The 18,721-nt window shown below is 48.3% G+C and overlaps 1 protein-coding gene across 2 annotated transcripts in view; it reads left to right on the top strand.

Moving 5' to 3' along the window:
- KIF20B (kinesin family member 20B) overlaps positions 1-18,721 on the top strand; it is a 340,877-nt gene that overhangs the window by 217,857 nt on the left and 104,299 nt on the right. For both annotated transcript variants that reach the window (XM_075348747.1, XM_075348748.1), the window contains one exon: positions 12,415-12,475. In XM_075348747.1, coding sequence (XP_075204862.1) covers positions 12,415-12,475 — 61 coding nt within the window. The remainder of the gene's footprint in view (positions 1-12,414; positions 12,476-18,721) is intronic.

The raw sequence follows: 18,721 nt of genomic DNA on the forward strand, positions 1-18,721 counted from the left end.
TGTGTTCTTTAACCACTCCAGTTTTCAGACCGCTGTGACCAAACCCAGGGCCTGTCCTGACAAACGCTTTCCAAAGCGTGGTTCTGATGACCGGTTTCCATTTCCACCTGAGGTGGTCAAGGAGTGGTCTCAGCCCCCAAAGGTGGTAGACCCCCCTGTGTCTAGGCTCTCAGCCCGGACCGTTGTGTCGGTGGCTGACGGCACCTCACTTAAGGATTCCACTGACCGTCAGATTGACCTTCTGGCCAAATCTGTGTATGAAGCTGCGGGGGCCGCGTTTTCCCCGACTTTTGCAGCAGTGTGGGCTCTCAAAGCCATCTCTGCTTCTCTAGAGGAGATGCATTCCCTCACCAAGGAATCTATGCCTGAGATGGTTACCTTAACTGCTCAGGCTTCAGCCTTTTCATCTTATGCCATGTCTGCCATGCTAGAGGCTGCTCACCGCACTGCGGTGGCTTCAGCTAATTCTCTTGTTATCCGCAGGATTTTGTGGCTTCGAGAGTGGAAGGCAGATGCTTCGTCCAAGAAGTTTCTTGCTGGGCTTCCTTTTGCTGGTTCACGGCTGTTTGGTGAACAGCTGGATGAAATTATTAAGGAAGCTACTGGCGGGAAGAGTACTTCCATGCCACAAACCAAGACCAGGAAACCCGCTCAGGGTAGGAATCAATCGAGGTTTCCTTCCTTTCGTTCCTCCAACTGGTCATCCTCTAAGCCTTCCGCCTCGTCCGCTAACTCAGCCAAGGATCAGAAATCCAACTGGCGCCCAAAAGCGCGTCCGCAGAAGACCGCAGGAGGTTCTGCCACTAAGGCAGCTTCCTCATGACTCTCGGCCCGCTCCAGCCACGTCCTTAGTCGGTGGCAGGCTCTCCCACTTTGGCGAAGCTTGGTTAAAGCAGGTCTCCGATCGGTGGGTGAGAGACATCTCCAGCCCTCCAAACAGATTTTTTCTTTCAACTCCCCCCTGCTCCAAGGCCGCCGCTTTCTCGCAGGACAAGCATGTCCGGGTGCGGCATTTTCGCATGGAGTCTCTGCGATCAGTCATTGCCTCTATGACCCAAGGGGAGTTCCTGGCGTCCATCGACATCAGAGATGCCTATCTACATGTGCCAATCGCAGTGTCACATCAGCGTTGGTTACGTTTTGCGATAGGAGAGGATCATTTCCAATTCGTGGCTCTCCCCTTCGGGTTAGCCACGGCCCCTCGGGTATTCACCAAGGTCATGGTGGCAGTGATTGCGGTCCTGCACCTCCAGGGGTTAGCAGTGCTTCCTTATCTGGATGACCTTCTGGTCAAGGGTCCATCCAGCGCAGACTGTCAGCGGAGTGTTTCGCTCACTCTTGCCACCCTAGCCCAATTCGGGTGGATTGTCAATCTTCCCAAATCCACTCTGACTCCGACCCAGAGTCTCACGTACCTAGGGATGCAGTTCGAGACTTTGCCGGCACTTGTCAAGTTGCCCTTAATCAAACAGCAGTCTCTCCGGCTAGCGGTGCGCTCTCTCCTGAGGCCCCTCGTTTATTCCCTCAGGCGCCTGATGCAGGTGCTGGGTCAAATGGTGGCTTCCATGGAGGCGGTTCCCTTTGCCCAGTTCCATCTGCGTCCTCTGCAGCTGGACATTCTCCGCTGTTGGGACAAGCAGTCTTCCTCCTTACAGAGGTTAGTGGCTCTGTTGCCACGGACCAGGAGCTCTCTTCAGTGGTGGCTTCGACCCCCTCTCCCTGTCCCAAGGGCGCTCCTTCCTGGCTCCGTCCTGGGTGATTCTCACCACGGATGTCAGCCTATCCGGCTGGGGAGCGGTACATCTCCACCACAGAGCTCAGGGCACTTGGACTCCGTCTGAGTCAGCCCTTTCAATCAATGTGCTGGAAACCAGAGCTGTGCTTCTAGCTCTCCTAGCCTTTCACCACCTGTTGGCGGGCAGGCACATTCGAGTCCAGTCAGACAACGCGACAGCGGTTGCCTACATCAATCACCAAGGCGGGACACGCAGCCGCCTGGCAATGTTGGAGGTCCAACGCATTCTTCAATGGGCGGAGGACTCAAAGTCCACCATATCCGCAGTCCACATCCCTGGCGTAGAAAACTGGGAGGCAGATTATCTCAGGCGTCAATCCGTGGACGGTGGCGAGTGGTCTCTGCACCCGGCAGTGTTTGTCAATCTGCCGCAAGTGGGGCACTCCGGACGTGGACCTAATGGCATCCCGTCACAACAACAAGGTTCCGGTTTACGTGGCTCGCTCCCACGATCCTCAGGCTTTCGCCGCGGACGCTCTGGTTCAAGACTGGTCCCAGTTTCGTCTGTCCTACGTGTTTCCCCCTCTAGCTCTCTTGCCCAGAGTCCTGCGCAAGATCAGAATGGAGGGCCGTCGAGTCATCCTCATTGCACCGGACTGGCCCAGGCGAGCTTGGTATCCGGACCTGCTCCAACTGTCCGTGCAGATGCCGTGGCATCTTCCGGACCGTCTAGACCTGCTCTCGCAAGGTCCGTTTTTCCGCCCGAATTCTGCGGCATTCAAATTGACGGCGTGGCTCTTGAGTCCTGGATTTTGACGGCTTCTGGTATTCCTCCTGAAGTCATCTCCACTATGACTCGGGCCCGTAAGTCTTCCTCCGTCAAGATCTATCACAGGACTTGGAAAATTTCCTGTCCTGGTGTCGCTCTTCCGGCCATTCTCCTTGGCCATTTTCGTTGCCGACCCTTCTGTCTTTTTTACAGTCCGGTCTGCAGCTAGGACTGTCCCTCAACTCTCTCAAGGGACAAGTCTCAGCTCTATCAGTGCTGTTCCAGCGGCGTCTCGCCCGGCTGGCTCAGATCCGCACCTTCATGCAAGGTGCGTCTCACATCATTCCGCCTTATCGGCGGCCCTTGGATCCCTGGGACCTTAACTTGGTCCTCACGGTATTGCAGAAACCCCCCTTTGAGCCTCTTAGGGAGGTTTCTTTGTATCGTCTTTCTCAAAAGGTGGCCTTTCTAGTTGCCATAACTTCTCTCAGGAGAGTCTCTGATTTGGCTGCGCTCTCCTCGGAGTCACCTTTTTTGTTTTTTCACCAAGACAAGGTAGTTCTCCGTCCGACCCCGGACTTTCTTCCTAAGGTGGTCTCTCCCTTCCACCTTAACCAGGATATTTCCTTGCCTTCCTTCTGTCCGGCCCCTGTTCATCGCTTTGAGAAAGCGCTGCATACTCTAGATCTGTACAATCAAATACATCCAGTATGTCATAAACATATTTCTTACATGTGGATACTCCAGAAGATATGAACACTCAGAAAAAGCGGAGTCATAATCCAAAATTTATATTAAAAAGGTATACGTTTATTCAGTACAAAATTCATACAAATAACATACAATAAAAACTGGGGGAATGAGGTGCAAGGAGCAGCTAACTACCACAGTAAAGGTAATTGGTGAGCATAAAAAAATTCAAATGGTATGTAGTGCAACCCACATCCGGTGCGATTAACAACAGTGCAATAGTGCCGCAATCTGGTTAGTCAAATCCTTCAACACACTAAAGTAACAACAGTAACCCTAGGAATCCTCCTCCCACCATATACTATAGGCCTGTAACGTTGTAATAAGTATAAGTAATATGGTTATGGAGGCAAGGATCCCAGTGGTCACATAGTGCTATATCGCAGGTGTGTGGATGAAAGACAGGCATCCAGAGCTCAGCACTTAATATTAGGCTAATTACATTGGATGTGTAACAGAGCCGCACAACAGCCAGAGTAAGATGTAAGATTAAAGTAAGATTATAAATGCTCACCCATGATTTGAAAAGTGGTAGGACTGTCCAGGGGGCCCCGACGCTGCGTTTCGCGTAGGGCTTCCTCGGGGGGCCATGCATTGGTTGTGTGTACTGGGCTTTTTAAAGCCCAGAGTAACTGTGAAATTACCGCCACACTCGGCGCATGCGCAGCGCGAGCGGGCAGCACGGACGCATCACTTCCGGCCTCAGAGTGACGTCGCGGGTCAGGGAAAACCCTGGTGACGTCACAGTGTCCCGCCCACATCACTCGGAGAGACCTTCCAGGATACGTCTAAGCCGCCAGCTCCCGGCGCGCATGCGCACCAGCAATTACACAGGCAGAAGGTAAACAGATCATAAAACACGTATTATAGGAAGAGGGATCAGCCATATAGAGTTTACCCAGAATGTAACACATATATATAGTACATAGGGCTGAGCAACAGTTATTCATAGCAGTATACACCATAAAGAGTTTGTTGCCCGGGATGATGAAATCATTAGTTGAGAGAGATATGGATCACATCGACCTACACAGAAAATAGATAAAAGACACAAATAAGAATAAATAAAAATAAACACACAATTAAAAACTAAGGACCCAAAAAGAGAAGAGCTCAGCATAATTTACAAAAATGGGGCAAAGCTCTGTTGCTCATTAAGACCTCCTGGTCTGAGCGTTCCCAGAATATGGATCCAACGACATTCACGTTGTGCCAGGAGGCGCTTCATATCGCCCCCTCTCGCACCAATCTTAACCTGTTCAATGCCCCGGACCCGGAAACCAACAGGATCACAATTGTGGTAGGCAAAAAAGTGCCTCGGTATGGGTTTGAGAAGGGACGGCTCCTCAGCGGTGCGTGCTGCTATGATGTCTCTTACGTGTTCACGTGTGCGAACACGCAGTTCCCTGGAGGTGAGGCCCACATAAATTAAATTACAGGTGCATGTTGCATAGTACACCACATAGGTACTATTGCATGATATAAAATCCAATATTTTAAATTCTCTCAATCCGTCCGCCGAAGAGAATACTGTAGATCTCACCATATTGGAACATGCACGGCAATCACCGCAAGGATAAAAGCCAACCCTTCTCCCACCCACAGCCCAGGGACTGTTCACCTTTGCCACGTAGTGGCTTTTGACCAAATGGTCCTTCAAGTTCATACTTCTCCTTGCTGTCATCAGGGGAGATATAGGTAGAACACCAGCCAATGTTGGCTCAGTGAGCAGAATGGACCAATGCTTCTGTAGGATTTCACGCATCCGCTCCCACCGGTGGTTATAAGTGGAGATAAAGCGTATGGCACCAGGGGATGACTGTCTGGAGGTGGGTGTTAAAAGGTCATTCCTCTTACTAGATTTGGCCCTAAGGTAACCTCTCCTAATGCACCTCCTGCTATAGCCCCTCTCAGAGAACCTATCTCTTAAATCATTGGCCTGTTCCTCAAACAGCGTGCCCGTAGAGCAAATTCTTCTAGCTCTGAGGAACTGGCCCGTCGGAATTGCCCTAATGGTAGATGGTGTATGGGCCGAGGAGGCGTGCAGGAGGGCATTAACAGAGGTCTCCTTTCTGTACAGGTCAGTATGCACAGTGCCATCAGACTGTACCAAGATTTTTATGTCCAGGAAATCAATCTCCCGTTTGTCAGCCTTATAGGTGAGTCTGATGTTGGAGTCGTTGCAGTTCAATCCCTTCATAAATGTATCTAAATCAAAAAGTGAGCCCTGCCAGATGAACAGTACATCATCGATGTATCTGTACCATCCTTGTACCTGGGGAGCAACGTCTGCCCCGCCGAAGATGCCCCTCTCCCAGAGTCCCAGGAAGAGGTTAGCATACGACGGGGCACACGCCGCTCCCATGGCTGTACCCTGTTGCTGTAAAAAATACCTATCCTTAAAAATAAAAAAATTGTGTGTAAGTATGAACCGCAACAACTCCAACACCAGACCAACCAAGTCCCCATCAAGATTACTCATGGTCAGAAAAAATTGTGATGCCTCCAACCCATCAACATGTTTAATACTTGTGTAAAGGCTTTCGACATCCGCAACCACCAGGAACATATCTGGCTCCAGGGTCATGCCATCCAGACGTTGGAGGACGTCCATAGTATCCCTGACATAGGAGGGCAGCGTTTCCACTAAAGGGTGCAAATAATGTTCGATGAATTTACAAATTGGATCGCATAGCCCTCCTATGCCAGAGACAATTGGACGTCCGGGTGGATTCAGGGGGTCTTTATGAATTTTTGGCAACAGATAAAATGTAGGAATGATGGGATTTTTTACCATAAGACCGTCAAAGACTTTTTTGGTAATGATGCCCGCATTTAGTGCCCGCTCCAGAATCTTCAATAAGATGGAGGAGAAGCTTCCCATAGGGTTGTGGGTCAGAATGGTATAAACCTCCTTACTGCGGAGCTGCCTAAACACCTCACGCTCATATTTCTCCACAGGCCAGATAACCACATTCCCCCCCTTGTCCGCAGGTTTAAAAAGTACGTCATCCCAGGATTTTAACTCGTATAGGGCCAATCTTTGATCCGAAGTAAGGTTATCCTTTTTCTTTTTATTATTAATCTGTTTCAGATCATTAGCCACCAACTGTGTAAAGATCTCAACCTGGGGACAGATGGACAATGAGGGGAATGTGGTAGACCTGGGGAGAATAGAGCGGGGAAACTTATCTGGTAAATCCGTAGTGGACTCACTTGCCAATTCCTCCAGGACACGAACCGCCTCCCGTTCAGCTCGACTGTTGAGGCCCAATTCAGAAAGATTGTTCTTGGAATGTAGTTTTTTTAAAATAATTTTCCTTGAGAAGAGGTGCAAATCCTTTAAGGCTGTAAAATAATCAAAATGATTAGATGGAACAAATGTGAGACCCAGGGACAGAACCTCCCGTTGTTGAGGGGTAATAGAATGGGAGGATAAGTTAATTACCTCCAAAGTTCTGTTCCTGGCTCTCTTATCAGTCTGTGTAGGTGGTGTTGTCTTACGTTTAGTTGATTGTGTAGTAGACCTCAAATTTCTGATAAAGCCCATCCGATCATTCCCAGCCTCAGCATCCTCCCTTCGAACTGAATTGTCCTCAACAGACGAGACCGATGAGAAGGAGGCAGAACGATCACGTTGTAACTGTCTAGGATTTCTATATTGTTTCCTCCACCTATAGACTTTGTTACTCTGAAAATCCAAGAGATCCCTCTGATATTTTTTAAGTCTTAGTTCCTATAATTTCTTTTTCCCATTTAAGGATTTCAGCATCGAGATCAGCATAAAATTTTGAAGATCTCTCAGGAGAAAGTAATTTCCTAATATCATCCTGGGTAGTACCCAGATCAGCATCAAGTTCATTTAGGGAATTCTCATTGGATTTTACCAGCAATGTAATGAACCCCCTTGAGCAGTTAGTTGCTAGCTCCTCCCAATCACTTTTAAATGCGTCATCCTCCGTGAGGAAAGCAGGAAAAACCTGAACCCGTAACCCTCTGGGGATGAGGCCACAGGTCAGATACCTCTCCAGGAAAGCTTTATTCCACCATAAACGTAGTCTCTTATGCATGAGCTCTTTATATTTATTAGTAAGATCAGTAGAATCCTTAGAGTTAAAATCAATGCTTGCACCACTTTCTCCCCCAAACACTTGGTCAAGTTGTGCACGCCATGTTAGTTCGCGTGCCTTAAAGTCCATTTTACCAGATGATGTAGCTGTGAAAACACAGAACATATATACAATCAAATACATCCAGTATGTCATAAACATATTTCTTACATGTGGATACTCCAGAAGATATGAACACTCAGAAAAAGCGGAGTCATAATCCAAAATTTATATTAAAAAGGTATACGTTTATTCAGTACAAAATTCATACAAATAACATACAATAAAAACTGGGGGAATGAGGTGCAAGGAGCAGCTAACTACCACAGTAAAGGTAATTGGTGAGCATAAAAAAATTCAAATGGTATGTAGTGCAACCCACATCCGGTGCGATTAACAACAGTGCAATAGTGCCGCAATCTGGTTAGTCAAATCCTTCAACACACTAAAGTAACAACAGTAACCCTAGGAATCCTCCTCCCACCATATACTATAGGCCTGTAACGTTGTAATAAGTATAAGTAATATGGTTATGGAGGCAAGGATCCCAGTGGTCACATAGTGCTATATCGCAGGTGTGTGGATGAAAGACAGGCATCCAGAGCTCAGCACTTAATATTAGGCTAATTACATTGGATGTGTAACAGAGCCGCACAACAGCCAGAGTAAGATGTAAGATTAAAGTAAGATTATAAATGCTCACCCATGATTTGAAAAGTGGTAGGACTGTCCAGGTCTACCACATTCCCCTCATTGTCCATCTGTCCCCAGGTTGAGATCTTTACACAGTTGGTGGCTAATGATCTGAAACAGATTAATAATAAAAAGAAAAAGGATAACCTTACTTCGGATCAAAGATTGGCCCTATACGAGTTAAAATCCTGGGATGACGTACTTTTTAAACCTGCGGACAAGGGGGGGAATGTGGTTATCTGGCCTGTGGAGAAATATGAGCGTGAGGTGTTTAGGCAGCTCCGCAGTAAGGAGGTTTATACCATTCTGACCCACAACCCTATGGGAAGCTTCTCCTCCATCTTATTGAAGATTCTGGAGCGGGCACTAAATGCGGGCATCATTACCAAAAAAGTCTTTGACGGTCTTATGGTAAAAAATCCCATCATTCCTACATTTTATCTGTTGCCAAAAATTCATAAAGACCCCCTGAATCCACCCGGACGTCCAATTGTCTCTGGCATAGGAGGGCTATGCGATCCAATTTGTAAATTCATCGAACATTATTTGCACCCTTTAGTGGAAACGCTGCCCTCCTATGTCAGGGATACTATGGACGTCCTCCAACGTCTGGATGGCATGACCCTGGAGCCAGATATGTTCCTGGTGGTTGCGGATGTCGAAAGCCTTTACACAAGTATTAAACATGTTGATGGGTTGGAGGCATCACAATTTTTTCTGACCATGAGTAATCTTGATGGGGACTTGGTTGGTCTGGTGTTGGAGTTGTTGCGGTTCATACTTACACACAATTTTTTTATTTTTAAGGATAGGTATTTTTTACAGCAACAGGGTACAGCCATGGGAGCGGCGTGTGCCCCGTCGTATGCTAACCTCTTCCTGGGACTCTGGGAGAGGGGCATCTTCGGCGGGGCAGACGTTGCTCCCCAGGTACAAGGATGGTACAGATACATCGATGATGTACTGTTCATCTGGCAGGGCTCACTTTTTGATTTAGATACATTTATGAAGGGATTGAACTGCAACGACTCCAACATCAGACTCACCTATAAGGCTGACAAACGGGAGATTGATTTCCTGGACATAAAAATCTTGGTACAGTCTGATGGCACTGTGCATACTGACCTGTACAGAAAGGAGACCTCTGTTAATGCCCTCCTGCACGCCTCCTCGGCCCATACACCATCTACCATTAGGGCAATTCCGACGGGCCAGCTCCTCAGAGCTAGAAGAATTTGCTCTACGGGCACGCTGTTTGAGGAACAGGCCAATGATTTAAGAGATAGGTTCTCTGAGAGGGGCTATAGCAGGAGGTGCATTAGGAGAGGTTACCTTAGGGCCAAATCTAGTAAGAGGAATGACCTTTTAACACCCACCTCCAGACAGTCATCCCCTGGTGCCATACGCTTTATCTCCACTTATAACCACCGGTGGGAGCGGATGCGTGAAATCCTACAGAAGCATTGGTCCATTCTGCTCACTGAGCCAACATTGGCTGGTGTTCTACCTATATCTCCCCTGATGACAGCAAGGAGAAGTATGAACTTGAAGGACCATTTGGTCAAAAGCCACTACGTGGCAAAGGTGAACAGTCCCTGGGCTGTGGGTGGGAGAAGGGTTGGCTTTTATCCTTGCGGTGATTGCCGTGCATGTTCCAATATGGTGAGATCTACAGTATTCTCTTCGGCGGACGGATTGAGAGAATTTAAAATATTGGATTTTATATCATGCAATAGTACCTATGTGGTGTACTATGCAACATGCACCTGTAATTTAATTTATGTGGGCCTCACCTCCAGGGAACTGCGTGTTCGCACACGTGAACACGTAAGAGACATCATAGCAGCACGCACCGCTGAGGAGCCGTCCCTTCTCAAACCCATACCGAGGCACTTTTTTGCCTACCACAATTGTGATCCTGTTGGTTTCCGGGTCCGGGGCATTGAACAGGTTAAGATTGGTGCGAGAGGGGGCGATATGAAGCGCCTCCTGGCACAACGTGAATGTCGTTGGATCCATATTCTGGGAACGCTCAGACCAGGAGGTCTTAATGAGCAACAGAGCTTTGCCCCATTTTTGTAAATTATGCTGAGCTCTTCTCTTTTTGGGTCCTTAGTTTTTAATTGTGTGTTTATTTTTATTTATTCTTATTTGTGTCTTTTATCTATTTTCTGTGTAGGTCGATGTGATCCATATCTCTCTCAACTAATGATTTCATCATCCCGGGCAACAAACTCTTTATGGTGTATACTGCTATGAATAACTGTTGCTCAGCCCTATGTACTATATATATGTGTTACATTCTGGGTAAACTCTATATGGCTGATCCCTCTTCCTATAATACGTGTTTTATGATCTGTTTACCTTCTGCCTGTGTAATTGCTGGTGCGCATGCGCGCCGGGAGCTGGCGGCTTAGACGTATCCTGGAAGGTCTCTCCGAGTGATGTGGGCGGGACACTGTGACGTCACCAGGGTTTTCCCTGACCCGCGACGTCACTCTGAGGCCGGAAGTGATGCGTCCGTGCTGCCCGCTCGCGCTGCGCATGCGCCGAGTGTGGCGGTAATTTCACAGTTACTCTGGGCTTTAAAAAGCCCAGTACACACAACCAATGCATGGCCCCCCGAGGAAGCCCTACGCGAAACGCAGCGTCGGGGCCCCCTGGACAGTCCTACCACTTTTCAAATCATGGGTGAGCATTTATAATCTTACTTTAATCTTACATCTTACTCTGGCTGTTGTGCGGCTCTGTTACACATCCAATGTAATTAGCCTAATATTAAGTGCTGAGCTCTGGATGCCTGTCTTTCATCCACACACCTGCGATATAGCACTATGTGACCACTGGGATCCTTGCCTCCATAACCATATTACTTATACTTATTACAACGTTACAGGCCTATAGTATATGGTGGGAGGAGGATTCCTAGGGTTACTGTTGTTACTTTAGTGTGTTGAAGGATTTGACTAACCAGATTGCGGCACTATTGCACTGTTGTTAATCGCACCGGATGTGGGTTGCACTACATACCATTTGAATTTTTTTATGCTCACCAATTACCTTTACTGTGGTAGTTAGCTGCTCCTTGCACCTCATTCCCCCAGTTTTTATTGTATGTTATTTGTATGAATTTTGTACTGAATAAACGTATACCTTTTTAATATAAATTTTGGATTATGACTCCGCTTTTTCTGAGTGTTCATACTCTAGATCTGGTGCGTGCTCTCCGGATTTATGTGACTCGCACCGCTGCGCTTAGGCGGTGCACCTCTCTTTTTGTGCTAACCACAGGGCGGCGCAAGGGTCTCTCTGCTTCTAAGCAGACCTTGGCCCGTTGGATTAGATCGACCATTTCGGACGCCTACCAGGGTACTCAGGTGCCTCCCCCGCCGGGGATCAAAGCACACTCGACCAGAGCTGTCGGTGCCTCTTGGGCTTTTAGGCACCAGGCTACGGCTCAACAAGTCTGTCAGGCTGCCACTTGGACTAGCCTGCATACCTTTTCGAAGCACTACCAAGTGCATGCTCATGCTTCGGCAGATGCGAGCTTGGGCAGACTCATCCTTCAGGCGGCTGTCGCCCTCTTGTGAAGTTAGGCTCCGCCTACTTCTTAGTTTTTTCTGTTTATTCCCACCCAGGGACAGCTTTGGAACGTCCCATGGTCTGGGTCTCCCAAAGGAACGATAAAGAAAAAGAGAATTTTGTTACTTACCGTAAATTCTTTTTCTTATAGTTCCGTATTGGGAGACCCAGCTCCCTCCCTGTTGCCTGTTGGCAATTTTCTTGTTCCGTGTGTTATCACCGGCTGTTGTCGTGGACAGAGTCTCCGGTTGTTCCGGTTCTTACTCTGTTCTACTTGTGGGTGGCTATTCTCCTTCAGCTTTTGCACTAAACTGGCTAGGACTGGCTACCAGGGGGTGTATAAGCTCAGAGGGAGGAGCTACACTTTTAAGTGTAGTACTTTGTGTGTCCTCCGGAGGCAGAAGCTAAACACCCATGGTCTGGGTCTCCCAATACGGAACTATAAGAAAAAGAATTTACGGTAAGTAACAAAATTCTCTTTTTTATTCCAGTCTATCATTTGCATTTACAGTTCAGCTGCCTCTTATATCCCATTCATTGAACGACCTGCAACCTTAAGTTCCTATAGAGCAATGAGAGAGGGGCCCATTAATGTTTTCACACATCTCCCTCTTGTTTACAGTTTATTAATTGATATCTAGTGCATTCAGTTATATCAAGTTGGTAATTCTTCTGACATGGGATATCGGGCACTTATTAGACTGATGTATGTTCTCATAAAGGCTACTGTTGAATAGTGAATACCCATAAACCGCCTTTTTTTTTTTTCTCCATAGGAGCACCGTGATAATGAGAAAACTGAAAACACTATGCAGCTTTACCAAAAGGCATGTGAAGGTAATGAGCTTCATATATTACCTACCGTATTTTTCGGACTATAGGATGCACCGGACCATAAGAGGCACCCTGGTTTTAGTGCAGAAAAATAGGAAAATAAAATTTTAAGCAAAAAATGTGGTCATGACACACTGTTGTGGGGCGAGGATCTGGTGCTGACACTTTTATGGGGGTAATGTCCCCAAATTTTCTACTGAGGTACCCCATCCTGGTAATGATCCTCCTGCCTTGTATATGATCCCCATCCTTGTATATATGTCCACCACCCTGGTATGTACCCACATCCAGGTATCGTATATTGCCCCTATCCAGGTATTTGTCCCCATCCTGCTATATACCATCATCCTGCTATATACACCCATCCTGCTGTATACCCCCATACTGGTATATGGCCCGCATTCTGTGGCACACAAAAAAATAAGTGTTTATACTCACCTTTCCTCGCTCCACGCAGCATCGCTCGTCTTCCTCTCTGTGACCTGTGGAGCCGTGCGCACAGTGATGACATCATCGCTGTGCTCACCACTCTCCACACAGATCAGCGGGCCGGCAGACAGGAGGACATTGCAAGCTGCAGGAATCTGTGGCCGGTGAGTATACTTATTCACTGCCCCCAGCGTTGATGATGATGCGCGGGGGGCAGTGAATACAGCCACAAAGGATCGCTCCAGGCTGTAGTTGCCAGGGATGATCATGCGGGTCGGCTGTTTAGTATGCGCGCACCCCCCACCCACCATCCCGCCCACCTGTCAGCGCCGAGAAATGATGGGCGTCGGGATGCAGTGCATATGAAAAGAGGCTAATGAGCGGGCCCACGTGGTCATGGTAGGCGCTGCTACAGCTTGCTCATGCTGCTGATGACCCGCTCCACCGCAGCATACACCCTCCACCCTTATTCCCCGTAGCATACATTCGGACTATAAGACGCACCCCCCACTTTCCCCTATCATTGGGTGCGATAAATCCGGTACATATGTGTGCAGACATCTCCTAAACCAGGCCTGTATTGTGGTGGTAACACTGGCGGCAACTGCAGCTTATAGGGAATGAACAATGTTCACAAACTTCTAGAGGGAAATTATCGAGACCTCTTTGCTGCATTTTAAGTGTAAAACGTGCAATTTTTTCTGCTATATTTTGCTTCACTCGCTGCTTATTATTAGTGATGGAAGAAGACTTCAGGAGGGTGCATTGCCCAACAAATGTTCTATCATTTATACCACAAATTAGCTTTCATTTTAGCACAAATCTATCTCCGCTCTCAATGGTGCTCCATATCTATTATGGGCTGGACGCCTTTTAAGAAATTGTAATGTCATTGTCCAAACTGAATATATTTGTTTTTGAGGAGACAAGCGCAGATAGGGTCTTATCTGTGACGATAGTATAATAGGACCTCAGCCATTGCTTGCTCACCTGGGCAGATTGTGAGAGACACAACCACTGTAGGACCGAAAGGGTCACAGGAGCAGCAGCCCCCTACATTGTGGAGATTAGAGGGTTAAAGGCCTCCATGCTGTTCACAAAAGGATGATGCCGATTCCTGGACAAGTGATTTTATTCAGCGTGTTTCGCAGTGGATACTCCATCAGTAAATCACAATTCATAGTTTCATGGTGTCTAAGGTTGAAGGTAGACTTGGGTCCATCAATTTCAACCCATGACATAACCTAACAATGTTGATCCAGAGGAAGGCAAAAAACCTAATGGAGCAGACAGTAAGTGCCACATTAGGGGAAAAAAATCCTTCCCGACTCAACATATGGCAATCAAACAAGTTCCCTGGATCAGTGCCCCATCATAGAATCTAGTGCACATAACCAGAAATATATTTATCAAGAAAGGCGTCCAGGCCCCTCTTAAATTTTAGTAGTGAATCAACCATTACAACATTATGTGGCAGAGAGTTCCATAGTTTCACTGCTCTTACAGTAAAGAATCTGGATATGTGATTATGATTAAATCTCCTTTCCTGTAACCATAGTGGATGCCCCCTTGTCCCTGTTGCAGACCTAGGTGTAAAAATATCATTAAAGAGAACTCTGTACTGTCCCTTCATATATCTGTACATTGTAATAAGATCGCCTCTAAGCCTTCATTTTTCTAAGATGAATAACCCTGAGTTGAATAACCTGTCTTGGTATTGCAGGCCACCCATTCCCTTAATAACCTAGGTTGCTCTTCTGTGCACCCGCTCTACTTCAGCTATGTCCTTCTTATACACCAGAGACTAAAGTTGTACAAAGTATTCTAAGTGTGGCCGCACTGATACCTTGTATAGGGGTAAAACGTCATCCCATTATTTTATTAACCTCGGTAGTAGCTGCCTGACACTGGTCAGTAAAGTTGTTTGCCATCCACACATACACCCAAGTCTTTTCCAGTGACTGTTTTACCCAGTGTTTTATAGTTCAGTACAGTGGAAACTTGGATTACGAGCATAATTGGTTCCGGGACTGTGCTCTTAAACCAAGTTCTTCTTATATTATTTATACAGACTTATTACAGTAATACAAAATAATGTCCTGTATTCATATAAAATTATTACAGTCATGAATACAAAATAATGTATAGTAAAAACATATAAAACAAATTAAACTGCACATTAGTTTCCAATTGAATTGTTGGTGTGCGAGAGGTGCAGTATAAGCAATGGGCTCTACTGGTTATCAGAGTACAATACTGTATCCACAAATTGATAGACATGCTATATAGTGTATACTGTACTGTGCAATGGTATAGTGTATACTGTATACAGTGCATATGGACAGAAAATTACCTCTAGAGCGCGGTGAAACGACGGAATCAGAAGTGTACATGGTGGGAATTTGCTCCTTTCTTCGGCGCTCCATTGGGAGACCCAGACGATTGGGTGTATAGCTACTGCCTCCGGAGGCCACACAAAGCATTACACTTAAAAGTGTAAGGCCCCTCCCCTTCTGGCTATACACCCCCCCGTGGGATCACGGGCTGCTCAGTTTTCAAGCTTTGTGCGAAGGAGGTCAGACATCCACGCATAGCTCCACTGTTTAGTCAGCAGCAGCTGCTGACTATGTCGGATGGAAGAAAAGAGGGCCCATACTAGGGCCCCCAGCATGCTCCCTTCTCACCCCACTCTGTGTCGGCGGTGTTTGTTAAGGTTGAGGTACCCATTGCGGGTACGGAGGCTGGAGCCCACATGCTGCTTTCCTTCCCCATCCCCCTGAAGGGCTCTGGGGAAGTGGGATCTTACCGGCCTCCAGACTCTGAGGCCGGGCTCCATCCACAGACCCGGAGATCCTGCTGGATACGGAGCTGAGTGCCGTCAGGGACAAGGCCCTGCAACATTCAGGTACTCTGTGTCCCCGTACAGACAGGCACAGACACACGCCAGAGTTGCTGGGTGTTCTAGTGCGCCGGGGACAGTAGCGCTGCGCGCCTGGGTCTTATTCACTACAGCTTAGCTGAGTGACTTTCTGTGTTGGGAACTACCGCGCCGACCGCCCCTGGAGCGGCGGCGCGGCTGAGACTTGTAGTGCGCCGGGGACTCGCGCTGACCGTGCTTTTACGACGGCAGCGCGCATAAATCTAGTCCCCAGCTTTTGCGGCCTAGCGCCGTTTCGTTCCCGCCCCCAACCCTGTCAATCACGGAAGGGGAGAGACGCTGTACAATCAGTCAGCGCCGAGGGCTGGAGTCTTATTTACATACTCCAGCCCTCTCACTGGGCACAGTGGGACGCCAGTTTCCCGCTCTTGTCTGCAGCACGCCCACGGCCCGCCCCTCTTCACAGGACGCTGGCAGCCATTCCTGCATGCAGTCTGAGCTGGAGAACGGACATAGCCCTGGGAGACCCAGACAAGGGATTCTGGCGACCACACACCCGCTGTTAAGCGGGCGGTAAGCAGCACAAAAGTGCTGACCCCACTAGTGCCACAGTGTTATTTAGTGTACTTTTTGTCTGTACCTATATATTGCACTGTACGGTCGCTTCTTGGCTTATACCCTATTGCTCTGAGGAGACAACAGCATGTCATCCGCAAAAAGCAAGGGTGCCAAGGCACAGGCTTTATATGCTGCTTGTACCGCATGTGGGGCTGATCTACCGGCAGGTTCCACTGATCCCCATTGTGTGCAATGTTCGGTCCCTGTGCCACTTCGTCAGCCGGAGTCTATGGTGGTAGTGGCCCAGGCTGAGACGGCTGTGAACCCTGCCCCAGTGACGGGGACAGAGTTTGCAGTTTTTGCTGATAAGATGTCTGTGACTATGTCAAAAATTCTTGAAACTTTGCAGTCCAGGCCGGTCACTCAGACCATGGACACTGTTGATGCAATGTTCCCCGGTCCCCCTCAGTTGGCTCTAGTCCATGCTACAAGGGGGTCTCAGGCATCACAGGCTGAAGGCTCTGACTCGGACGACAGTCCCAGGCAGCCTAAGCGAGCTCGCTGGGAAAGACCCTCGACGTCATCACACTGGTCAGGGTCTCAGCGAGAGGCTTCTCTGTATGATGAGGCAGAAGTAGCTGATCAGGAGTCTAATCCTGAGACCGCTCTCAATCTGGATACTCCTGATGGTGACGCTATGGTAAATGATCTTATAGCGGCCATCAATAGACTGTTGGATATTTCTCCCCCAGCCCCTTCAGCGGAGGAGGCAGCTGCACAGCAGGAGAAATTCCATTTCAGGTATCCCAAGCGTAAATTGAGTACTTTTCTGGACCACTCTGACTTCAGAGAAGCAGTTCAGAAACACCATACTTATCCAGATAAGCGTTTCTCCAAACGTCTTAAGGATACACGTTATCCCTTTCCCCCTGACGTGGTCAAACGCTGGACCCAGTGTCCAAAAGTGGACCCCCCAATCTCCAGGCTTGCGGCTAGGTCCATAGTTGCAGTGGAAGATGGGGCTTCACTAAAAGATGCCAATGACAGACAGATGGACCTTTGGTTGAAATCTGTCTATGAAGCTATCGGCGCGTCGTTTGCTCCAGCATTCGCGGCCGTGTGGGCACTCCAAGCTATTTCAGCTGGTCTGGAGCAGGTGGACTCTCTCATACGTCCATCAGTGCCGCAAGTGGCGTCCTTAACCTCGCATATGTCTGCGTTTGCGACTTACGCTATCAATGCGGTTCTAGACTCCACGAGCCGTACCTCAATGGCGTCCGCCAACTCTGTGGTTTTGCGCAGAGCCTTGTGGTTAAAGGAATGGAAAGCAGATTCTGCTTCCAAAAAATGCTTAACCAGTTTGCCATTATCTGGAGACAGACTGTTTGGTGAGCAATTGGCTGAAATCATTAAACAGTCCAAGGGTAAGGATTCTTCCTTACCCCAGCCCAGATCAAGCAAACCTCAACAGAGGAGAGGACAGTCGAGGTTTCGGTCCTTTCGAGGCTCGGGCAGGGCCCAATTCTCCTCGTCCAAAGGGACTCAGAAGGAGCAGAGGAGCTCAGATTCCTGGCGGGCTCACTCACGCCCAAAGAAAGCAACAGGAGGAACCGCTTCCAAGGCGGCTGCCTCATGACTTTCGGCCTCCTCCCTCCGCATCATCGGTCGGTGGCAGACTCTCCCGCTTTTGCGACATTTGGCTGCCACAGGTCAAAGACCGGTGGGTAACAGACGTTTTGTCTCACGGGTACAGGATAGAGTTCAGTTCTCGTCCTCCGCCTCGGTTCTTCAGAACTTCCCCACATCCCGACCGAACCGATGCCCTTCTGCAGGCAGTATGCTCTCTAAGGGCAGAAGGAGTGGTGATCCCTGTTCCTCTTCAGGAACGAGGTCAAGGTTTTTACTCCAATCTGTTTGTGGTGCCAAAAAAGGACGGCTCGTTCCGTCCTGTTCTGGACCTAAAACTGCTCAACAAGCACGTAAAAACCAGGCGGTTCCGGATGGAATCCCTCCGCTCCGTCATTGCTTCAATGTCTCAAGGAGATTTTCTAGCATCAATAGACATCAAGGATGCTTATCTCCACGTGCCGATTGCTCCAGAGCACCAGCGTTTTCTACGCTTCGTGATAGAAGACGACCATCTTCAGTTCGTAGCCCTGCCCTTCGGTCTGGCGACAGCCCCACGGGTTTTCACCAAGGTCATGGCAGCAGTGGTAGCAGTCTTGCACTCTCAGGGACACTCGGTGATCCCTTACTTAGACGATCTGCTTGTCAAGGCACCCTCTCAAGAGGCATGCCAACACAGCCTAAACGTTGCGCTGGAGACTCTCCAGACTTTTGGGTGGATCATCAACTTTTCAAAGTCAAACCTGTCACCGACCCAA

The sequence above is a fragment of the Anomaloglossus baeobatrachus genome, chromosome 5 (assembly GCF_048569485.1).
Source record: "Anomaloglossus baeobatrachus isolate aAnoBae1 chromosome 5, aAnoBae1.hap1, whole genome shotgun sequence".
NCBI classification, from domain to species: Eukaryota; Metazoa; Chordata; class Amphibia; order Anura; family Aromobatidae; genus Anomaloglossus; species Anomaloglossus baeobatrachus.